The sequence below is a fragment of the Dermacentor variabilis genome, chromosome 1 (genome assembly GCF_050947875.1).
Source record: "Dermacentor variabilis isolate Ectoservices chromosome 1, ASM5094787v1, whole genome shotgun sequence".
Taxonomy (NCBI): domain Eukaryota; kingdom Metazoa; phylum Arthropoda; class Arachnida; order Ixodida; family Ixodidae; genus Dermacentor; species Dermacentor variabilis.
In genome coordinates, this window is record NC_134568.1 from 49,608,745 (window position 1) to 49,634,546 (window position 25,802).

At 44.1% G+C, this 25,802-nt stretch overlaps 1 protein-coding gene across 1 annotated transcript in view; it reads right to left on the reverse strand.

The window, feature by feature from the left end:
* The window catches only part of cutlet (chromosome transmission fidelity protein 18 homolog), a 116,062-nt gene that overhangs the window by 21,616 nt on the left and 68,644 nt on the right, over positions 1-25,802 (reverse strand). The window contains exons 15-18 of the mRNA XM_075687099.1: positions 23,925-24,036; positions 22,811-22,981; positions 18,609-18,758; positions 6,555-6,685 (exon numbers count right to left, since the gene is read on the reverse strand). Coding sequence (XP_075543214.1) covers positions 6,555-6,685; positions 18,609-18,758; positions 22,811-22,981; positions 23,925-24,036 — 564 coding nt within the window. The remainder of the gene's footprint in view (positions 1-6,554; positions 6,686-18,608; positions 18,759-22,810; positions 22,982-23,924; positions 24,037-25,802) is intronic.

A 25,802-nucleotide genomic window follows, 5' to 3' on the forward strand; every position in this document is an offset into this window, starting at 1 on the left:
CGCTCTGCCTACTGAAAGTCCCCATGGCCTGCAGTTCACGTTTTATTTTGGATGTTCACATAGACGCGCCAAGCTCAGAGGCTATCTTTCAGCTTACAGTTGATTTCCTGGTGTCTCATCCCTTTGCTGTGCTACAGTGTACTAGACAGCTACGCACTGCTATTCTCGCACCGAGTGACATGAGTAGCACATTTCCTCTTGCACTTATCTCTAGACTATCACACAATTTCCAAGGGTCAAACAAACTTCACCTTCATATTCGCTCGCGTGATTATGTTGGTGCTTCAGCCTTGAGTCGCGCTACCAGCAGATACCATACGGAGCCCGCTGTTGTCCTCAGCGAACCACAGTAGCTCAGCAAGTGCATTCGTCAGGAAACCCCGCATTGGCTGTGGTATCTACGCTACGCTGCATATGCAGCTATGTGCAATGGTGGTGCTGAACTACCATATTTACTCACATAATGACCGCACTTTTTTGTAAAAAAAAATGATGCAAATTCAGGGGTGCGATCATTACGTGGGTCAAATTTCCTGCGAAAAAAAATTTTCTTCTTTCATCCCACATTTGCTGCGGGATGACAACAGGTCAACAAAGAGGCAGCTGCTGCTGCAACTGGCTGCTGTAACAGTGCGGGACACCAAAACGAAAATCGTAGCCGGTGGAGCAAGCCGAACGCGTCGAACATGATTTTTTTATTCTCGCGTGTACATTACGTGCACTGAAACAGTTTCATCCGTATCAGTAATGAATAATATCGTTAATATAGGCAAGTTTGCAGCAATAACGTAGCCATGTCCACTTTGAGGGGACAGAAACAGAGATGGGCGTGCTTAGCTGCCAGTGACATAGAAACACATGGCGGGCATGCTGCGGAAACTGCGGCATTTGTCTTCACTACTATCCTAACACAGAAAGTTTCCGCTAAGGGTGTGTGAATATCTTAGCTGTGTTACGAGCGTCGGCATATGAATAGGGTACACTTCTTACGTATCAGTGTAAACGTGGCTACTATCGTTGCCGCTCGCGACTTGTTGCGTGCCCATGAGTGCAGACGAGAAGAATTGAAAGGCGCCTTCTTTTGTTGTTGTTGTTGACCACAACCATTATAAAGCCTACACATAATAAAGCCAAGGCAAGTTTGGCTGTAGCTTTTTCTTTTCATGGAAGTGCGGAAAGTGATGAATGAAAATGGGGCATCTGCTTAAGAATGTTTGGTGCATGCAAACCGCCTGGTATGTCTTGAAGAGTTGTTCGCGTAGCATTCGACAGATGGTAAGCACGATCATCATTAGCTAGACTTGGCACACGACATATCGATGCGGCAAGCTCAGGGTGCGATCGTTACACGGGAAATAAAAAAATCCAATTTTGACGACAAAATTCAGGGGTGCGATCATTATGCGTGTGCGATCATTATGCAAGTAAATACGGTATGTGCCCGACAGGATTAGAATGCATTCTCACGCTTATTTGCTCCAGTCTGGCTCTGCTACGGTATGTGGTGCGAATCAGCTTTGTCCTGTACCAGATTGAACAACAGGTAGAGGCCACATTCAAATTTCGCATTTTGCGCAATAGTTCACTACAAAGTGAAGTCTGCTAAGGCGTCTAACCAGGAGCAGCCAGAAGTGAGCGCAAATGTATGTCTCGTCTGGCCTTAAGTTTTGCGTGGTTCGAGGCTAGTTGAGTGTTCACAACTATTGAATTTAATTAGACCCGAAAGCTACGACACTGAAAAGTAGTGTGGCCAAAGTTTCATTCCTACACGAGTGGGTGCAGCCAAGTGTAAGCAGACGATAGCTGGCGATAGTACAATAGTTGTACTTCCGAAAGTACATACTAATTCCTATTGAAATTTGAAATGCAAATTTTTGCTTACTTCATCCTCTTTATTAAACTGCATCAATAAATATACACAGTAACAGTAGTAAGAAGTGCATTGATCAAAATACCTTTCTTTAGTGATGTCAGCTATTGGCCAATAGCAGCCTTCCATTTAGGAGCCTGTGGTGGATATTCATTTTCTTTATATGTTCTTAGCAGTATAAAGAAGTGGTCGCTCCCGTAAGGATTGTTCGTAACTTCCCATTCGAGTTCAGGCAGTATAGATGCTATGCAGAACTATGCTGAGATCAATTGAAGAAAAGGTTCTGTTTGCAAGACAGTAATCTGTGGGTTCCTTCTTATTCAGAAGGCACACACCAGAAGAAAAAAGGAACTGTTCAACAAGACGACCTCGCACATCGATACGAGAGTATCCCCACAAGCTGCTGTGTGCATTGAAATTGCCAAGAACAACATAAGGTTCTGGCAATTAATCTACAAAGGACTGGAATTCATGTTTAATTGGTAACGTGGGGGTATGTAAAGCGAGCAAATGGTGATGAGTTTGTTTAGGAGAACAACTCGAACCACCACTGCTTCAAGGGGCTTTTGTAGCTGCAAACGTTGACACGCTATGCTTTTATGAATAACAATGGCAACACCGCCCGATGATGTGACAGCATCATCGCGATCTTTGCGAACCGTAACATACTGCAGGAGGAAGTTTGTGTTTTTCAATTTTAAGTGTGTTTCCTGTAAACACAGCACTTTTGGATTGTGTTTGTGGATAAGTTCTTGCACATGATCAAGGTTTCTAAGAAGACCTCTGACATTCCATTGAATGATTTGTGTATCCATATTTAAAGTAAATTGGTCCTGTGTGCACGGAAACGGAAGCGAAGCCTTAGATTACAGAGCTCTTTCGAGGTCCTGTAACGGGGATTTTGCCCTTTCTGGAGGGTTCGAAGGAGCCTCGCCACTCCTTAGGCGCTGGGGCTGCCGGCGATGGGGCTGCCTGTGGGATTGAGCTATGCCGGCTGTTGCCAGCGCTGGAAGGGGCCGGGGAGGCTGAGGCAGCCGAGGCTGCGCCCACCTTCGGGGTCGATGGTTCCTTCTGCTGGGTTGGTGGAGCAGCGCTAGCTGCAGCCGCCGCGGGGGCAGATGGCCTAACTGCCGACTCACTGCTTGTGGGTCGGACAGCCGCTGGAAGCCTTTGTGTCGCTGCCCCCTGACGCGTCACATCGGCAAAGCTTTTCTTAGGCAGGTATGAAACCCGCCTGCGTGCCTCCTTGAATTATATATTCTCTTTTACTTTGATTGTTACAATTTCTTTTTCTTTCTTCCAGGATGGGCATGACCGCGAGTACGTGGCGTGCTCCCCATCACAGTTTACACAGTGGAGAGAATTCTCACAAGCTTCAGAGGTGTGTTCATGGGCAGTGCATTTCGCACAAGTCTGATGGCCTCAGCAGCTCTGCGAACTGTGGGCGAAACGCTGGCACTTGAAACATCGGAGGGGATTTGGCACGTATGGCCTAACACGGAGCTTTATGTACCCGGCCTCGATTGACTCGGGCAGGACACTTGAACCAAAGGTGATTATTAGGTGCTTCGTTTGGATTTCTTTACCATCCCTTCTCATCTTAATTCTTGTGACATTGACAACATTCTGCTCACTGAAGCCCTCCAACAGCTCAGCCTCTGTCAGCTGGAGCAAATCATCATCAGAGACAACGCCGCGGGTGGTGTTCAGAGTGCGGTATAGAGTTACTGTCAATGGAACGTCCCCAAATGACACTAGACTGGGCAACTTTTCGTATTGTTTCTGATCATGCAGCTCTAAGAGGAGATCACCACTTGCCATCCTTGATACCTTGATGCCTGGACCAAGGACATCAGTTAAGGACTTGGAAACTAGAAAAGGGGAGATATTTCGTACTTGCTTATCGGATTTTTCTGAGTGGATGACATGATATTGCGGAAAGTTCAGCCTTTGACATCCAAAGAACTGGAACACATCTTCGGTGTGCCCTCTTTTTTGAGGGCGATTAGGAAGTGGAGGAAAGGAACTTGCCATAGAAAAATGTAGTTTTCGGCAAGAACGCCAGCCACCCACCATGGAGCCCTACAGGAGCTGTAAAACAGGTCTTGCAAACGCCAGCTGTACGTCATCACTATAACCAAATTTGAAATAACCCAGGTTGGCTATTCACACAAGGTTAACCCTTGCTGCCTGGAAAATTGGAAGTAAAGGGAAGCCAGGAGAAGACAGGAAAGATGGAAAGTGAGAAAAAGACGAAGGTTAGAGGGAGAGAGAGACAGGAAAAGGCAACTACCGATTTCCCCGGGTGGGTCAGCCCGGGAGGGCCATCTACGTGAAGCCGCGGCCAAAGGGGTGTGTTGCTTCCACTGAGGGGCCGTAAAGGCCCAAAGACCCAGCATTGGCTCAACCCCCAGGATCCCCTTTTCCCAATACATGGCTAAGCCGCGCACAATTAGACATGGGAGGGTCTAACCCCCGTGTGCTCGGGTACGTGGTGTCGCAACACACCAAACGCCTGCTGATGCAGACGCCCCTGCGGGGACGGACGCAGATGGTCAACTGGTTGAATTACATGTGGTTGCTTGCGAACGCACCTCTCAAATCGTGCACCAGAGAGCGGCCACCTTATGTCCTGAGGCATTTTAGCAACAAAGTTCAGCAAATATGTCTTTATATGTGGAGCAAAGATTTTCGGATGCTGCATCATGACAGTGTACCAGTCCCCTCACTCATTCTTCAAAATCTTTTGCATTTACAAAGAAGGCCGTGGTTCCACACACTTCTTCCTCACCAGACTTTGCTCCCTGTAATTATTTTTTTCTTTCCCAAACTGAAGACCAAGCTAAAGGGAAAGAAATTGGAAATGGTAGCCGAGATCCATGGGGCAACGAGGGATGCAGTGAAGGACATTACACAATATGGCCACGAGGAGTGCTTTTAATCATTGAAATCCTGCTGAGACAAGTGCATTGACACTGGAGGGGAGTACATGGAAGGAAGTCAATAAATTTATTGGCTGTGCTTCGTTTTTAATAGATAAGTCTGAGAACTTTTGGATCTGCTCTCGTATGTGCATTCTGCTTGGCTGAAAAAGTCCTAAACATTAAAAATAGGGGTAGGTGAATATTCCAAGTTTCAAATACGAATTGAATAGTACACACTAACTATTCTTATTCATATTCAAAAAATAACTATTCAGTATTTTAGAATATTCAAAACTGATCAAATATTTCGCAACAGCTGATTGTTAATGACTGGTCACTGTTCTCTGTCTGCTCAAAAAGCTATCACAAATTATTATAAATGAGGCAATGGCAAAAGTTTTCGCAGCAATGCAGAAACAATATGGGTAATGCAAGCTTTGCTTTCAGTTTTGTGGCAGCAGCCTACATGACAACCCGCTATTTTTGCTTGCAGTTCGTCATTAAGGTCAAATCAATAGTGCAGAAGGCCATAACGTGAAGGAAAGTTCATGAACGTGAAAATTTTCAGCCGCCCAACTGTAGCATGAAGCTACAAATGAAACCCATATAGGCCTCTCAGAAAGAAAGCTTCACAGACACGGATAAATTTATCCTGGTCTGAGGATCGAACCTAGTTTACCATTTTCCCGGGGTGGTGGCTCAACCATCTGTGCTAAAATTTTCATTTTCGTGCATTTTTTGGTGGTGTTGACACTCACGTTATGTAGCAGTTTCAGCTTTCATGCTACAACCTGTGATATTTTCCTTGCAAAGGGCCCTTTTACATGTGTCTGCGGAACACAACTCCTCCAGCCAGTTTCTTTTTTTCTTTTCCAGAACTTCTGGCCTTTTTACGGCAACCATTTATTCAGTGTTTTTTAAAAGTTGGTTATACAGCAGCCTATATTTTTTGGAAAGATTGTTTGCAAACCAGGCTCTTAAGTTTTGGGAGGCATGGTACCTATTTTAGCAAAATAAGTATTCCTGCTGTAAATATATGTGTCTGCATTTGGCCATGCAATATTCGCTTCAATATTCAATACTTACTATTTGTATTCGAGAAAGTTGTTATTTGCCCACCTCTAATTCAAACAGCAAACAACTGCAATCTCAATTAAACTTACTGCTATACTACTTGGCTCACTATTCTAAAGGAAAGATGTTACACAACGAGACAAGGACAAAAAGGGAGAGACACAGACTGGGGCCAAGTTGTCTCTTTTCTCTTCCTTACCATTGTTGCGCTGCATCTTTACTTCAGCAACAGCAAAGCATTTTGCATATTCAAAAGTGGCGATGCGTGCGTCAGCTCTGCGTCCCTCACGCTCTCAACAAAAGAAACTGATTATTTTTGTGGCTGACACTTATCCTTATTTTTCTATTATTTATGTCACCTTCATGATGTATTTATATGCTGCTTTTGCAAATAAAGCATTTGGTTGCTAGTCAGCGCTCGTCCTGTGTTGCGCTGTTCCTGTTTTTATTGTAAACTGCAATATTGTTTACTTTATTCTTTTGTTCAATATACCAGTGTATGGTCTTACTTAAAATACCTACAGAAGGAAGATAAAAGCAGCTGCACAGACTCACTAGCACGCTCTGGAGCAAGAGCAGGCTGCTCAACACAATGTATTCTTGCACTCATACTAAACATTTCAATTCCCCCCTCCACAGCCCCAAAAAATAAAGAAAGAAAAGAACAAAAGCTTTGGGATACTAACGGTTCAAGGCTGTACTGGTAGACTCCATCAACATTTCTGGTCTGCTGGTAGGTGATGCTAAATGAGGACATCACAGCAATCACCTGCTGCAGCTGCTGGCGCTCCTCTTTGCTAAACAGCTGCATATTCACCTGGAATGGCAAGTCATAAATACATTATAACAGCCATCTTGCCTAATGAAGCTGCACAGCTCAGTCGCAAAATACTAAATACTAAAATACTAAATAGTACTCATTTATTATTTATTTATTTGGAAGGATTTGCTGCAAGGCATAAAGAACTTTAAAAAAATTTATTAAAAGCTTTCAACTCTGCATTGTGCAAGAACTGCAGCAGTATCATTGCAAACTTGTACATCACCAAACGATGATAGTTTCCAGGTAGGTCTGGCTTCAGTCCAGCCTCTTAAATTCTGGAGTCGGATCACCCTTGTTTCAGGATACATCTAAAGCAGGTGTCGAGCATTTAGCATTGTCAGAGGAACCTAGCACTTGGGACATGTTCCTTGGTTATTTTTTGTCGACCTACAATCAGATGTGACCGATGGTGTAAAGGCCACTCTAGCCCAAAGCCTCTGAAGAGATACTTCGTGAGCCCGGCTAAAGATACAGGGAAGAAAACAGACACACGGGAGAATCAAGGTCCATGTGTCCTGTCGGAGGCTAGATTTCAGTGCTTTGTGCAGAGTGTGGAGATCCGACAGAGGGGACAAAGGTGACTCGGATGAGGCAGGTGGTTGAGCCAGGTGGTCTGACCACATGTTGTTGAAATGATTCCAACCATACCCCTGTACCCATTGCACCTCAATGCTAAGCTGTGAGGACTTGTGGAGTCTGTGAATCTTTTGACAGATTTGTAGGGTTCTTGTTACACGTTTAAGGCGTCTCACTGCACTGACTGACTGAGTGAGTGAGTGAGCGAGCGAGCGAGCAAGCGAGCGAGTGAGTGAGTGAGTGAGTGAGTGAGTGAGTGAGTGAGTGAGTGAAACAACTTTATTTGGTCCACAATAGACGCAAGCAAACTCAACGTCACCTGGCTAGGCCCACTCGGGGACCATCAGGTGAAACCTGACGGCCCTCTCGTGAGCCCTCTGGACTGCCAGGACTTGAGAGGTCTGATCCTGGGCCCCAATTAGCTTCATCATTTCCTCTTGGGTGAAAGGGGGACCGGCAGAGGCGCATCCCCACAGGACATGCTGGAAGTCTGCATAATCACCACACAAAGAGCAGTCCGGGCTTGGGAACCGTTCGGGGTACATTGTGTGCAGCGCCGCGGGGCTCGGGTAAGTGCTTGTTTGCAGAAGTCTGAGAGTGACTGCCTGGGCCCTACACAGCGAGGAGTGCGGCAAAGGCAGGAGTCTTCTTGACAGATAATTATGTTTGCAAATTTTGTTATACAAGCAGAGAGGCTCGAGTCACCCAGGAGAGGACGCATTACCCAGTGCATAGTCAGTCAAACCTCGTGCAGCTGAGTGCACCTCCTTGTTGGGGTTGATCGAGGCACCCTCAATGGCTCCCAGGTGCGCAGGAAAGCAGGCCAAAGAGTGATGTTTGATGTCTTTAGCACTTTGGATGATACGTAGGGTCTGGGGAGCCACCATTCCCATCTGAAAGGCCCTTACAGTGCCCTTGGAATCTGAATAAATAGTGTCATGCACACTGTTCGTCAATGCAAGAGCAATAGCAACCTGCTCTGCAACGCTGGAACTAGAAGTGTGGATGGTAGCGCAGCTAAGGACTTTAGAATCACAGTCGATGACCACTGAGGAGAAGGCTTCTTCTTGAACGTATGAAGCAGCGTCTACGAAGCATGTTTGGTCCTTGTTCAAGCGGGCACTGGCGAGCAGAGCTTTACCCCTGGCGCGTCTTCATCCTTCCTTGTAGGTGGGATGCATATTGCGTGGTAGCAGGTGTATGTAAATCTTGGATCTCACGTCGTTGGGCAGCTTCACAGCATTGGGACTGATGACCGTGGGGTTACGTCCCACCTTGCCAAGTATGGCTCAGCCCGCTGGGGTACCGGAGAGTCTGAAAAACTGGGAAAACTCTTGGGCTTCAACGATTGCTTCGAACGTGTTGTGAATTCCCAAATTGAGGAGGTCTTTTGTGTGCGTTCGGACGGGAAGGTCGACGGCAAGCTTGAAGACTCTTCTGATTAGGGCATTGATCTTGTTGCGCTCCGACACGAGCCAGTTGTGCATAGCCCCTGAATAAGCGAGGTGGCATAGCACGAAGGCGTGGATAATCTGGATCAGATTGTCCTCCCTGATTCCGCGGTACCTCTTGGCGATTCTTCTGATCAGGCTGAGGGCGCTTTCGGTCTTGGAAAAAATGCGCTTGAGGGTGGCTCCATTGGCCCCGTTCGACTCGATAAGCATTCCTAGGACCCTGATAGTGTCTACCCGTGGTACTGGGGTGAGTAAGTGTAATTTACGCTCTTCTGGTGTTGGGTACTGTAATAATTGTCTTGATGGCATCGTGTACGACTTGCAATTCAAGTATTAATGAGTTGGGCATTTCTGACTCGTAGGTGAGGGAAAATGTAATTGTGGGGTGAGATCTCGTCCTCCACACGAGGAAGCCGTCACATGCGTGTACATGACACAGTGACTCTCAGGGACAGTATCACTAGGAGCAACTCGATGGTCATGTCAATGGAGTCTCATAGTTTTGTTTGTGGTGAATGTTGTATAACACCACGAGGGAAGGTCTCTTTCAACGTAGTCTGCGGAGGTAATCCAGAAAAATGCGACTGAAGTGCCACTACTGCAGCATTTTGGAATTCCTTTATTACCCTGCCCCGTTCACATTGTGTCACCAGCTCTGAAATGTTGTTAAGCGTGTTCTAGCAGAATGGGAATTGATGTAAGGCAAGGAAGCACTGTGATTTCTCTCACAGCATCTTTATTCACAGCCTCCAGTCTGGATCACTGCTGCGGAGTGAGTCTGTGAAACTGCACCTGTTTACAATGCGTGGCTGCAGAACTGAACACACAAGACTGTGAGCCACAGTCTTGCGTGTACCTCGTGTGTGCCTCCTGTATACCTTGTGTGTACCACAGTCTTATGTGTATCTGTGTGTAACATGCACCTCCACTCTTCGACGTGATCCTGCGCACCAAGTGCAATGTTGTAAACGACGTCCAGACTTCTGAATGTCAAGCCCAAGCATGCGCAGTTCTTTGGTGTGCAGTGTGTATGTTGCGTCAACCTTCAGTGTAAAGGCAGACTGAGAGATCTGCTCTCTGCCAGCCTTACTAGCGACATGTGAACATGCATATAGCACAATTTCTGGGCTGAAACTTTGAGACCAGCAGCTTGAGTGTACGTATGAAGGACATCTACGGCTTCCTGTAGGTATTGGCATAGCGTAGCCATGTCCCAATTTGTGGACCACAGCGTGACATCATCCACGTAGATGGGGAACCTGATGTTTTGTACATCATGCAGTTTCCACACCAAAGGCAATGTTGAAAAGCAATGACATAAGCACAGAGCCTTGAGGAACTCCACGGTTATCCATGAATATAAAAATGAATTGACCAATTTTCTCTCATTGATAGGGATGCTGATATTTTCTATGTTTGAGTAGTCATTGGACAACCTAAGCCATCAGAAACGCAACAAAGTTTGAATATTGACAAATAACGATAGGTGCTTCATAGGACGTGCATATTGTATAAAATGCGGATGCATTGTGCACACTCAGACATATGCTTCCACATTCTTGGCTCACTGTGGTTACATGCCACAGTCTGCAGGAATAAACAGTAGTGACTTACATAAGATTGCCACATCTGCAACAAAACTGGCTTTGTGCAGGACAGAGTGCAGTAGAACACCGCTATAGCAAATCAATTCAGAATGAGCTAAACATTTACTATATTGAGAGTTCTAGTATAAGTGGTTTCATGGAACAACAAACCTTACACAAGTGCACAGGGTCAGTTCAAAACTGAGAAAATAACTCGTTTTACTGCTATCCAAACCAACAGCTGGCAATTGCAGACGAAGGTTCTCCCCAAAAACGTCTATCAAGTGTACTCATAGCAAGTGCCTCCAGCTTGGATTTCTTTGTGCTTCGACCAATTTTCCACAATGAAACAACAGCGCTGAGGCTCCTAATGTTCACTACGGTATTTTTTTTTTAGTTCTTTCTGTATAAAGCTTCTTCTCATTTTTTTTTTCCAGAGAAGATATAAAGATTCAATTCAAACTTGCATTTTCATTCAAGTACGGTCCAGCCTATAGCTAAGAAAAATATTTCTGTAAATAATTGTCCTTTTTAAATATTTAAACAGCAGAAGGCAAAATACGAAGGAACTGTACTGCTGTCAGTTAGGGCCTAGAAGCCAAATTTACCAGAGCCCCGTAAATAAAAGTCTGCTGTAACATAAATGTAACTTGCCCTGTTCTAAGCTGAATATACTTCACCAACTAAGCCTTGAGTATCTTAAACGCAAGTAATTTTATGTCACATTCTGGTGCTACAGCATTTATAACCAGTGTCTCTAAATTATGAGTAAGCAGTATCACCTAAAACTTGAATGAATATTTTGCACTCATTGTCCACACTACACTGCACACAGCTTTCGAAAGCATGAGAGACACTGAAACTGTGCAGAAAGGCTTAGTAGATGACACAGGACATCCCGAGAATACTGCAGTCTGCATGTAAGCTGTACTGGAAGAAGCAGGCGTGACAAAAACATTGTCTTTCACGTTCTCGTCACCTTACCTTTCTTTTTGAAGAACGAACAGCCATAGCCATACTATATACATCCTATATACATACTTTCTGTGCCCGTACAATTGCTCTGGAAGCAGTGTTCAACCTCATTGTCTGGTCTGCCCTCCTTGCATTTCTATTCTGGGCTGACAGCACCCTCTCTAGCGGTGCTATCAAAGCATTTGCGTGGCCAGCATGCAGAAAAGGTGCAAAGGTAGCAGATGCACGTCTAAATGCTTACTAAAATTGGACAAAACTTGTTTCACTGGATAAAGTAGCAGATGAGGATAAAGGATATAGCAATAAGTGTAAAGCAATGGCTGCTGTACATAAAGCAAAAAGGCACTTTCATCTGCGAAGTCGACTATAGGCATAAACTTCCCAGAAAAAGTACTGATGAGCTTGTCCTAGCAACTTCGTAGTTGTGCTTCGTACTAAACACACTCTTATTTCGCCTTTAGAATTTCAGTAACATACTTTATACAAAGAACTGCATTGGTCAAGAGTTTATATCGTCAAGGGCCATATATTAAAAGCTACTGAATCACTCTGCTTTCTTGTTCTGCGCATCTTCACTAACAGTCACAAGATTATAGTGGCTGCATTTCAACATTAGAGGAAACATTGTCGACTATACACTGCGTCCTGAAAGTTCGAACTGCTAGTTATTCTAGGTGTCTGATCAGTGTCATTTGATCATGAACACAAGATCACAACTTTTGGTGTATGACCTCTGCGAAAACCGTGCTCAAGTACTGCAACAGCGTGAAGTCTTCAAATATTCAGGTCCCAATCATAACAAGTTGTTTGAGATGATCCTAAGTTTTTCCACCCTCTGCTAACTAACTTTGCCTTTTATGTAATGTACGTGAACGACATTGCCAAAATGTTTGCACAGAAGCCATTATCACGGATGGTCTACAAGCTGTCACTGCAAATGACGCCATTACTTGTGTTTGTGCTTCCCTTTCAAACTTCATAGTGCTTTTTTGCTTGGCTGGCTTGTAATAAAGCTTCAATATGTGAAAGTGCAAGGAAGCATCTTAGGGACATATGAGAGCAATCACTTATGCTTGTTTCTCGTACACATATTTTTTGTGGCAGACTGTTCGTGCCAGTGTAGGTATTACTGCCACTTAGATACGATAAAGTGATTGAAGCTGCATAGAAAAAGGCCAGCTATAGCGTGCGTTGCACTATAGAATCTTCTTTTCTATTTTGGGCTGGCACCATCAAAACTATGCATGACAGCCAGCACCCTGCACTCTTTGCACCTATGGGCAGGCATGAAAGTATATATAGGATACAGAACAGCAAAACTCCCCACCCCAAATCATCTTACAATCACCACCTCCCCCTCCACTCTACCCTTTTGAACATTTCAACTTCCTTCAGCCTACTCTACATACCTGCTTATTCTCCTCCACCGTTGAGGGTTGTGGATTGGAGACATGTTACTGAAAGGCGGAAGAGTTGTCATGCCTAAACAGTTATATTTCACAAGTGCCCACACGAGTCCATGATTGGCAGGTTGGTGCTGCCTTCCCATGAGCATGCACAGATAACTTTTGTATATTTCTTCTTTTCCACTACTTTGCAACCTTTCAGTTGATAGCATTTGTGTTATTTCTCGTGTCCATGTTTGCACACCCGTCCTTGCTTATCAAGAATCCCTACCAATTTACTCAACTTTCGGTCATGCTAGAGGGAAGAGAGAGGAATACAGTAGAACCTCGTTCATACGTTTTGGAAAAAAACTTGAGGAAAAACGTACCAACTGCAAAAACGTACAACCAAAAACGTACAATTAAAAAAATCTGACAGACTCAACTACTGTTGATATCTACATGTAATGCTAAATGTTGTGCGGATCGTTGCAGCCCGAGATGCCGATACGCGTCAAGCTGGTGGTGCTCCAGAGGCCTGAGACGCATTTTGTTGTTTTCCTATAGTGCGGTGTTTTAAGAGGGTGTCAGGAAACCGAAACGAAATCGATCTGGTGGGCGACACTGGATGCAGCCGAAGTGAAACGTGATGCCCTCATAGCACCGCCTGCAGCAGGGCAACAGCGGCATGTTTGGATTATCGCCTACTAAAAGTGTGCAGCACATTACCAATGGCACTACGCACCACGCGCTATAGAACAGATAGCTGAAAATGCTTATCACAGTAGGCTTGGCGTCGATAGCTGTGAATGCGGCTTGCCACGACTCGAGCGTAGATTTGCTGGTACTGGAATAAGAAACTGTGCGCGCTGTCATTTTTACGTGAGCCGGGTGGCTATATACTGTTCTCGATCACACACGCCTCGCGTCTTGTTCACATGGGATCTAGTGGCCAAAAAATGTTCGCAGTGTGTGGCAGGGAACGGCGGTGCGTTTCGGTTATCCCCTATTAAAAGTGTGCGGTATGCTTCCAACCGCACCGCACACTGTGGAACAGCTAGGTGAAAATGCTTATCGTAATAGGATTGCCAGTGATAGCTGTGAATGCTACGTGCGACGACCCTGGAGAAGATTTCCTGATACCGAAATTAAAAACTGAGTGCACGCCGGCGTTTTCACATAAGCTGGGTGGGTAAGTATTGAGGTGAAGCTCCCATGGTGGGCAGCTATATATTGTTCTCGATCGCGCACTCCTCACACATTTTTTTTGTTTACATGGGATCTAGTAGCTGGAAAATGTATCATACGATTGCAGTTTGGTGATGTACAGAATGTCAGTGCCAAAAAATCGTGTTTTCCGGGAACATATACACCGGTAAAAAAATGAGTGTAACTCTATTGGGTCATTTTTTGTGTCCTCGATTGCAAACGTTGGCGCCGGGAAAACTTACGTAACAGGAATGTATCAGCAAGATTCTAGTGCATATTGTAACCAACAGTTACGACAGCCGTTTCTATGAAAACTAATTTATTCTGGGCGAGCCTGTGCCCATGAACAAAAACTGACTGTGCACTCAACAAAAATGTCCCTCGAACTTCACTTCTTCGAACGTCGTTCTCCTCTTTCTCGCCTCCTGTCGCGTGCCAGTCCAATTCTTGCGCACGAGCCGCCGGTCTGTCAGCACCGGCCCAGCGTTGCCTTGCGGTGCTTTGCTTGATGCTTGCGGCGTGGCGGCTCTTTGAAACGCAGTTGGGATGTGGTGGTTGTTTTTTTGTTCTCGCAAAGCGGCGGCAATATTATGCTGCCAAGGAGAGCAGTTGCTGCCCTGACATAGGCAAGTGCCTTTGTTGGAATGTTGGCTCCAGCCTGACACATCCCTTGTCCGACCACTGTTGATCATGTAATGTAACATACTGTCACGCTCATTTCAACAACTCTTACGTTGTCAAGGGCGAATGGGGTAATGTGCAATGAAGAAATCTTGAATTATGAGGGTTGAAAATCAGAAGACATGAAGTGCAAATTTTCAAGGATGTGAGACAATACTAATTGGGATAGATAAGCACTCAAGTTGGAGCAACTGAAAGGGTGAAGACAAGAGTTTGTGTAGGGAGAATCGATGCGGGACCAAACCAGACCATTCTGCAAATGAAGACGAAGCTCATGCAGAAACAGTGAAAGAAGTGGAGTGAGCAAAAAGAACTTCAAGCTAACTGGCTTATCGCAGTAAATTATTGATTAACGCGTTCATCTAGGTGAGTTAGAATTGTGAATCCATGGTAGCTATCAGCACAGCATATGCTCAGTGGGACAAAAAATGGCTAGAACACATGCAGCGCTAACAGCTACCATGGAAATTATTCAAGGCTGCAAAAGAGCCTGAGTATTATGATTTTTATGAATTACATATCAGTACACTACTTAACCAGGACACATTTCAATTCTACAGGCATCGTCCTGCTACCCATGATGGGGTTACATTATGTCCCACTTCTGCACACCTGGTTGGCACCAGTCTGAAGCACAGCTTAGAATCACCAAGGCTACAGTTCCTAGCAGTGTTAGTAGAAACATCAAATTCCGTAGTGAAAAAGGCAATGTCATGCCACCTCACTCAATCTTTATGAACATTGGGGGCCATATTTAGAGCAACAATCTAGGCATCTGTGCAGCAGTATTTTACTAATTTAGAATAATTCCTCAAAGAGATATCACTCAAAAAAGGTTGAAGTGTTCTGATTTAAAAGTACTAAAAATGGCAAACCTATATTACTGTGGAACCAATTTTTCTATACCATACTTTTCAAAGGAAAAAGAAAAGACACTATAAATGACACCACTAGAATATTACATCCCCCTTGCCTTCAAAACATATTTTTCTATAAGACGGATGACAAAATATAAAAAAAAGGACTGGTTACGCTGTAGCATTCAGCAGAAGATTTCACCTCAGAAAATGCCCTAGAAACAAGTTGGTCACTTGAAAAGTAGAGTTAAACCTCAATATAACGAAGTTGGTAAAATTGGCAATGTGCTTTGTTATATGAAAATTTCGTTGTATTGAAATTCAACCTTTTTTGCAAATAAGTACAGTCCTCGATAGATCTTTCATACATGGAAAGGGGCCGCAAAATTTTCCGAATTATCGGGCAATCGAAAAAAGCAAATTTGAATGAGAAAGCAATTCATTTTGATAAATTTGGGAGTCTGCAACGAATGCTAGGGTTCGATGTCACGTACATAGATGATACCTTCTCAGCGGTACGAATTAAGTGAAGCCAGCCACGCTTTCGTGTGTGCTCCGTCCCCGCGGCTGATAGCATTGCCCGCACTGGGACGACGCTATCAGGAAAAGCGCTGGCAGCGGTGAGCAAATGCTTCATCTGCCTCTGGCTCCAACGTGTCACCGAAACTAGAAATTACGTAACCTCTTATACGAAATGTGCAGTAAGACTGCTTGCATTGTGCCACGCCATCTCGGCACGCCCACTCTTTGCACACCTGGCAGATTACCTCTAAAGCAGGGTGCGCGGCTGCATATGTGCTCAGCCGCGCTTACAGCCATGCGCAGCCACGGCCGAGGCACACGCTAACTTAGCTCCAACTTCGTCCCTTCCCCCCCACCTTGTTTATTTATTTATTTATTTACAAATACTGCAGCCCGGAAGGGCTATTGCAGGAGTGGGTGAATACAAAATGTGGGAAAAAAAAAAAACAAATCACTATACAAAAGAAGCATATTTGAGTAACATGGCTAAGGGGAGCACTCAATAGCATCCCCAAATTCTCTATTTTGTAAACAACGGATGGAACCAGGCAGGTCATTCCAGAGTTCAATTGTCCTAGGAAAAAAACTGTATTTAAAAGTGTTGGTGCGAGCAAAAAAGACACATAAGTTTAAGTCATTGCTGTTTCTCGTGATTAGGGGCTTTGCACGGCTCAGATATGTGTTAGGGGAAGCATAATGTGGAGAGTAAAATAGAGAGTGTAGAAGTTTCAGAGAATTAATGTGACGACGGTGGGAAAGAGGGGTTAAACCGAGCATATTCAGATGAGATGATGGTGAAAACATTGTCATAACGGCGGTATATGAAACGAACCGTCTTTTTCTGAACATGTTCAATTTTGTGGATGTCCGAAATTTTCTAAGGGTTCCATATGGTAGCCACATATTCAAGAATAGGTCTTAGAAGTGTTTTGTATGTAATGAGTTTAGTTTCTTTGGGGGCAGCACGTAGGGTTCGGGCTAGGTAACCAAGTTTTTTGTAGTCCTTTACTGCAAGTTGTTAGAATATGTTCCGACCAGGATAACCTTGAAATGAAAAGGAGGCCTAAATACTTATATTCATATGCGCGCTGCAGAAAAGTGGATTTATAGGAGTAATTGAAATATGAGCAATTAGCATGCTTGTGAAAGGACATGGCGACTGATTTTTTAAAGTTAATGTTCATTTGCCAGAGTTCGCACCATTCACAAAAACTTATAAAAGATTGATTGAGAGTGTTATGATCGTTATGTGTAGAAATGACATTGTAGAGAATGCAGTCGTCAGCATAAAGCCAAATTTTTACTGAAACAGAGCTTGGAATGTCGTTAATATAAAGCACAAAAAGCAATGGCCCTAAAATAGAACCTTGGGGCACACCGGAAGATACTGATGCGTCAGGAGAGTTAAATGAATTAAAAGAAACATACTGTGAACGATCATAAAGAAAATTACAGATCCAGTCAACGAGAAGAGGGTTGTTAAGGATAAGGCTTAGTTTATGTAATAGTTTAGGATGTGGTACAGTATCAAATGCTTTGGCGAAATCAATGAAGAGCGCATCTACTTGAGGACCTAAATCAAGAGCAAAACTGATGTCGTGTGTAAATTCAGTTAATTGAGTCACTGTGCTAAAACCACTACGAAATCCATGCTGAGCGCTGCATAAAATGTTATTAGACTCGAGAAAAGTGATAATGTGTTTATAAATTATGTGTTCAAGGAGTCTGCATGCATGAGAAGTTAAAGAAATGAAAATGTGAAGAAAAGAAAATGTGCGCTCTTGATAGCATTACTGCGAGCTCGAGCTTGCACCCCTCCCCCTCTTTCCCTCTGCTCGCACAGGAAGACTGCACTCATGAAGACACCATCTTTCTTGTCTCACCCTCGCACCTAAAGCACACAGTGTGTGATAGGATCTTATTGCACTTGGACTTTATACGGAACATGATGCGGCGCCACTTTGGCGGTCGCCGTTGTCATGCGGCACGCGATTTGAGAGGAGAGTTTGCAAGCAGCCGCTTGTAATTAAATCATTTGACTATTTCCATCCACGGAAGTTTCCATTTATTGTCTTGGCATTCCTTTGTGGCAAAAGTGAAATTTCGTTATATTCAAATCGCATACAAACACACTTCATTATACTGAGGTTCTAAATACATGGTGTTCTATGAACAAGAGGTTATGAAAAGTTAAATATTTTGTTATATTGAGGTTTAACTGTAATTGTTTCTGCTAATGCTTGAATGTGATGAAAAACTGCAGTAAGAAAAATTGGCTTTAAGACTGAGAAGTGTGCCTTACTGACTGCACCTGGAGCATAGATGGGGACTTCAATTTTGCATTGTTCTGTGGCAAAAGCCTCAAGCTTTCTTTGTGTCTTTTTTGAAGTGAAGCTTTCTTTTCCTACCCTCCTGCGTTTGGCATGGCAGCTGTTGGGTTGGTCCATAGTTCATTGGATATATTTGCTGTTATATATTCAAGGGTTATATATGCGCCGAAAGTAAGTGAAACATCTCATCTGGGAACTCTCATCCATAAATTCATAAAAACTATCTCACCTGGAAATTTCGCTAAAAGAATGGTCACAGTAATGACCTTGCTGTAGTTATAGCCACAGTATACTTTGCACAGAAGAAAAACAACTATCAAATACTGCAAAGGCAAAACCCACCGGTCGAATTGTTGGCTGTACGATGCACAACAACCAAGGTAGCACATCTCTGAGCAGTGTCGTCTCAGTCACAAAACAGCGTGCCTGTGGTGATGATTCTCCAATCAGTGACACCAGTATGTTGTGCATCTGTAACTGCTTGGCTCGGGCCTAGAAATGTGCAGACAGAACAGAAGCATGACATAAGAATTTGTGATAGTACAACCCCTCTGGACGCAAAGCACAGAGGTGTAAGAGAAACACTGTGCATAAAATCTGTGGCTAAACACTATGATGATTGCAATCTAATAAGTACAAAAAATATGAAGACATGACTAATGCAGCCGAGGAAGTGCTTGTGCCAACTGCTGATGCAAAATGCTAATAACAAGTTGTGCATTGTAACGGATGCATGCTGCTGTGCTACAGCCTCCCTGAAGGCTGTTGTGTTGCAAAGATTGTTTATGCAAGTGCTACTCCTGTGTGTAGCTGCTAAGTAATGTGCTATGTGATGCTACGGCGTCCACCTGCTATAGTTCAAGGTGCACCTTTGACAAATACCCTGAAGAGCACTGGAGGATAGTACAGTCGAATCTTGATAATTCAAACTCGAAGAGGTCCAAAAATTTGTTCGAATTTAAGGAAGCTTGAATTAAAGGAAGCTAATTGAATGGAGGACTTACTTGCAGTGGTGCATGTGCACTGAGCTAACAGATGAGTGGGAAGTTCCAGATGATTTATTCACAGGTATTTACAAATCACAGGACACCTGTCACTAATGCAGTTATGGACACCTGTCACATGTAGAATTCCCACCTTCATTTTGAGGCCCTTTGGTGGGCAATATGTGCCCCAGCTCACCATGACACTTGAAAATGTGACAACTAACGTGTACCCTCCAAAGCCTAGCCAACACGTAGCACCTCACGGCAACAAGAACAGCGACACCACTGGACAACTGGGCTGACTGACTGGGCCTCTGCCACTGCTTCCCTCTGTGCCACAGCCAAGGTTAACATGTGACCAAAAAATAGAGGAGAAGGGCTCACTGCCATTTTCTCCATGTGGCTCAGATGGAGGCACTGTTCTAGCGTGATGCAGAAACTGCTACCTTGCCACTTGAGAGAGGGTGAAATTCACGCCACCACGGTTGTTTTTTATTTTTCTTCACGCAAGGCACTGCGGGGTCTATCCTAAGCTTTTCGTCTATGGCAGGGTCAGAGCAATGCTGGTCGCAGGCGCCGCTGCATGATTTGGCTCGCTGCTGAGAGCATTGTCGAAGTGCGGTATGTTCAAAGTAACCGTCGCAAATCCTTGCGCATTTGAATTACCAGGCGTTTTCGCCCATAGGAATACACATAACTTTGACGGGACCACAGCATCAGTTCGAATAAACCAGAAATTTGAATTAGGCATTTTAATTAACGAGATTCGACTGTATTTATTAATTCAGCAAAGGTGCCTCAACACTAAGGTAATTCCAATATCGCTTTGATATGTTACAATTGACCTGCGACTGTAGCACTAATTTGCTTTAAACAGCAAGAAGCCATGTATCCCACCTTTCAAATATACTCCCTAAGGCTTCTGATCCTGCCAAAGCATTATATTACCATAAAACAGTACTTCTCACCAAGGCTGAAATCAGTCAACAAAGCATAGTTATCAAACATTGTCTGCCTATGCACTATAATGATAATTTCATCCTTAACGGCCAGTCCTGTAATAAAGTTTTGTGTCTTGTGTTGTAGATGTTATTATTTTGAAGTTGGTAAGCAACATATTTGGTGTGCCTCATGATGCCTGCTGCTTAACTACAGCTCCAAATTTTTATTTTTTTGCCCCCAAAGATGCTCACTTGTGCAGGGCAGACTTCCCAGCCAGTTGGTACCATGAAAAAAAAAAAAAGAACAGCACTTCAAAAGAACAGGACAAGATGGAGAGGGCACAAAAGTACAGCGGTGTCTGTGTGCCTTCTTCTCTTTGTCTCATTCATCTCAAGTACCGTCATTTTTTTTCATGATGCTTACTTGTAGCTTTCTAATATCTATAATGTCCAACTAGAGTACTTCACTTGTCCTTGTCTGTCTTTCTTGTTTCCGTGGTCTTATTCGCGCTAAGTTACTACTTCAAATATAGAGTACAAGTGTATGAAAGTGGGCAAGTCACACAGTTTGTATAGTTGTATGTGTCACAGCCTAAATGGTGACAATATTGGTGCTATCATGTGATCAACATTTTTTTTTATTGTCTCGTTGTTATTGTTCCACATACTGACCGCCTCAAGTGTTTTTCTTAAGTTTTCACAGCATACCATGAAAATGACAAAGGTGCTCTCCGTGGTAACATCAGCCGCACTGTGCAAAGTGCAGTACTGTTTTTTCACTGGATACAAAGTTCATAAGCCTCTCCACGCACTTAACAAAGTTTCCACTTGCTAAAACATTTCTCTCTCTCTGTTGCCATTAAGCATAGCAAGAGTCTTTAAAGGGAAGCTGAAGAGTTTTCCAGAAAAAATGAGGGAAGAGCTGTACGTAATGGTTTTCGACCCTCCGAATATCGCATCGAAATTGAGCGAAAGAAAGCGCAAACAGGTATTTCGACGAAAAGTGCAGCAGCAGACTCGGGCAGCTCGCGCGCCTCGTTGCCGCCTGCGACTGGTCAGGCGCCTCGTGATGTCAACATTGGTGTTCGTCCGGACCAGCCGCTGCCGCCGCACATAAAGCACGGTGCAAGGTGGTTTCGCGCTGTGGTCTGGTGAGACGGTAATGGTAAATTTCGAGAGCTTGCGTTTTTCTGAGGAGTTTGGCACTGCTCGCTACATGTATACGTAGCCAGCCTCTCCAAGAAGCAAAAGATGCTGGTAAGCAAGCAGTACTTTCGACACGAACGAAAGCGAAATGTTAGCATTTCCTCGTGTTAGAAACATTCTTTGGTGAGTATGTTTTTTGCAAAGCTGTATTCAGCGATCCAGTGAGTTCGTTTCCGGGCAGACAACTGTACTGTTATGTTCCTGCGTGCCTCCTCGTGGAACGTAAGGAGGGACGCGATTGTCGGCATTTGTGTGCTGCCCCAAAGCTGTTGGCACTCTACACAGACGGTTTACATGCGGGAAAAGCTTTTCGGCTCTTGTAGCGTGTGCACTGGCCTTCATCAGAGCGCCATCCGCACGCTCATCTTAACCGGAGTCGTAAAGGCGGCGAATTTCGTCGGCTACGTGAGACAGCCACTTTCTCTCTGTGCGCGAGGGGGAGCGCAGCATCCTGGCATGCGCCGGCCTTCAAACACATGAAAACTTTACACTTCCACTGCATAAATGGTAGCTGCATGTTGGCTGTTTCACACCACACGTGCGAATAGAAAATTAACGGCAGTTTGCGACCAAACCTGCGTCAAGGGTGGCAGATGAACATGTACCTTCCATTCAGTATGCTAACACGAAAGAGCCAGCAATAAATAAAAATCCAGGTTTGGACGAGTTCGTGTATTCATAAGGTCTTCCAAGACGAGTTACCATAAGTCCGCCCGCACCTGTCCTGCCTTTGTGCATTCGTTGCCCCGACCTTTTCGCGCTGCGTTTAGAAAGCCTGCTAGCAGAAAGTCGTACTCTCATACATTCACGCCTTATTGATAAACTCTGGTAGTAATCGTCGTCACGGAAATTGTTAGAGCACAGCACTGTTGTTCTTAAGCGCTTGAAATTCTTTCGATTCTCAGCAGCCTCCCACTTAGCTGCAAGCTTCTTGTCTTGCGCGGAGTAATGGAACATCGTCGCGGCCGCTGGTGTTCATGCAACCGTAGGCTGCACAGAACGCCGGCATGATCGGCCCACCGCTTCAATTGATGCTGCGCACGTCAACTACCACTCTACATACACACAAACAAAGGAATGCAGGCTCGAGCGATGCAGATTATGATGGCACGCACACAGAAACAAGCGCGGTCAGGCACGGTCGCGGAGACTGCGAAGGAGCGGAACACCGGTGCTGACGTCACTACGGTACGGTTTCCGCTCTCCGCTCGCAGCGTCAGCGTCATCAGCAGCGTGCGGCGCTCGACGGGGGGCGGAGCGATTACGTCGTTCCTCAGTGAAAAATCACGCCCAAAATTTTACGTGCATGGTTTATAAGGTTCCCGCATCCGTATATGAGCGTCTTATTGAATTCGACAGACTCTTCAGCTTCTCTTTAAGCATTATTGAAAAGAACAGGCTTCTCAATTACCTCAAGGAAGGAGTTCTGGAAGACCATCTTTGTATAGGGCACAACTGAGAAAACACGATGAAAGGCAGGTGCAATGAATGGCAGGTATGGGTAGAGTGAGTAGTTCTGCAGGTGGTGCACTGTAGTCAGTAGCTGATCTGTGAAGCACAGCCATTCAGGGCCTTCATGGATCTGTCAAGGGAGGACAAAAAGGAAAAGGTAGTGAAACTGAACAAGCATCCCGTCAATGAATTACATTAGAACAAGCACACAATGTTGAACTGTGGAACACCGACTGCTTCCCTCTCAGTACCTTCACACATGTGAGGAGGCAGACAGAGAGGACTGGCACTTTGCCATTTTGGCCATTGCCGATCTGTTAACGAGGCTCCTGTGAACACATGAGACAATTATTATTGTACAGCATGCAGCAGGGAATTTACAGTCTCGTGTCAAAAGCAGTGAACAGTTGCTTGCTCTCGCATCTGCAATGCTGACATCAAAAGCAGTTGGCCCACCAACACTATTGGCTGATTTCGTGATCGCAAGAACATTCTCAGCAATACATAGTTGCTAATTTTGAGTTAAATAAAGGAAAGATATGTCTGCAATCTCAAAAAGACAGAAAAATGATTTCATCTTTGCACATCGCATAGCTGCATAGTCTACCACGGCTGCCACAGGTTGCTGCGATGAGCTCTTTGCCACCACGACACTAAACTTTTGGTTGTGGCTTCTTGGCTTCTCCATTGTGTTGCTTCCAGAGCGCTAGTGGAGACGAAAAGAGAGATAAAGCCAGATATGGATGCGATAACTCCACTTGTCCAAAAAAATTTTGGGCCGTGAGATTCGTGGGACAACATACTTTAATAGTGAGGCCGTTCAATGACTAGTTAGAAAAGTGTTTCAGGGCACGTTTATTTAAGAGATGCATTGGAATGTGTAATGTGAAAGGACACATTTGGTTTATTTCTAAGAGCATTCAAATAGGCTGAAATGAAACTGTAATTAAAGTATTCATCAAAGTGGTTTTGGTTTTAAAGCCCCTTACTTTTTGCGACTGCACAAAATTGCATCAAGACAAAGGTATGCTGTTGACGCTTCCAATACTTCTCTGGTCAGCCGATAAACTTACCAGTTCAAAACGGGGATCCCGAAAGTTGACATTGACATAATTGTCAAAAAGAGACTGAATAAGCTTCTCGTAGTCTCCAAATCCTTGTGCTGATCGAGCTAGGGAGTCAAACCTATGACATAACAGAAGCAATGAAAACTGATTAGTTCTTTTATGACAAGTGGAAATGTACTGAACCTGTATGCAGGACTCAAAGGCACTCTTTTGTAAAGAGAGGGCAAAGCGAAAAAATTTCAGCACAGCCTGTTGAAAAATACCACAGATCTTTTCATTTTGCATTTGCATTCACTGACAAGTAGACAATTATTTTGTTCTAAGCTTACACACCTGACATTGTCCCCTACTTTCAAATAAAAACATTGTGTTAACTAAACTGAATACAATGTTTTTTTTTTATTTTAAAGGAGGGGACAACGCACAAATCACACATGTTCCACTGTAAGAACTGGCAAGAGACGGTTCATCACGTTATCAACACTTTATCAACAATAGATACATGCAAAACCCGACTACTGCTCGCCGAGTTTATACTTCAAGTACCAACATACAGAAGACACCAAGTTAAGGCACTAAAAAATGCTGTTTTGGGTGCCTATAACAGGCATTAAAGCTGTCATTTGAGGTATATATAAGCACCAAATATTGTCTTTTAGGCCACGTATACGCTCAATAAGTAAGAACTTTCACTGTGAATTTGAGGATAAATTATGATTTTCTAAGCAACACTGCCCACTGAAGCCCAGTTCTATGAAATTCATTTCATTGCCTCAATAAGATGGAATGAGGCAAGCCGCGTAGGTTCCAAGAATTATGCGAACTTTAATGTGCCTAGACATTATGAGAAAAGTTGTGAAAGCAGTGACAAAGCAGATCTCAAGATTTTCGGGTTTCATGTTGCACCTTTTATCACCAAGTATTGGTGTGTATGCAGAAAAAAAACTTTCAACAACCATTAAAGTTAGCGGCACATATTTGTACTTCAGAATGTTCGATGATCCAATGCCCTGATGAATTCTGATGAATTCAGAATCTTTGACCATTCTTCCAGTATCAAAAGGTGGGGGTGTGCGAATACCGAATATGGTAGTAGATTTCGAATCAAATATCGAATATCAGAAAACTTAACACAAGCTTTTATGCTTCCAAATCTTGTACAAGAAACACAGTGCTGCACATGCTCAGGAGGCGAATCACATTATTTAACAAGAATCTTGCTAGCTATAGTAACTTAGGTACCTATGAACTGAGATGCATAGTATGCTCTACTCTTAAAGGGAACACCAAATTAGTATGCCAGCACATATGACTTAGTTTGTATATGAAGGTCTGGAAAATATCTTTTTATTGATAGAATGTCTGTCAAATAGAATTAAGTGGTTTTTTTTTTCCTCTGAACCTGACGAAATAGCAAAGTTATATAATAGTTGGCCATATCTTGTGCTTCATAGCAATCTTCTATTGCTTAGAAAGTACTGCTCTCCAGCTTTCTTCCAGGAAACAGGAGGGAGGGGTTTTCTAACTTTATGGCAGGTGGTTCTTGCGGGTCATCGTCAGCTCGTTAAGGCCAATGTGCACAACAGACAAAAGCGGGGAAGTGTGCCCCCCCATCACATCACACGGTACCGCTCTGCGGAGTCATCGGCGCCGCAAGCGTCGACCGCGGTCAGCAAGGTCGGTAAAGAGTTCTCAAACCGGAAGGCCCATGGAAAGTTCACACAACACTCCCCCCAACCCCTCTTTTTCTGACCGCATTCATCTGCACTCTGCGTCTGCAGCCAGGGGTCAGAGCGTTGTCACATTATATTTTTGAGCCCCCCATGTAAATGCAAAGCTAGTCTTATGACGGGTCGCTCGTAGCTATGAAAAGAGACTGTTGTG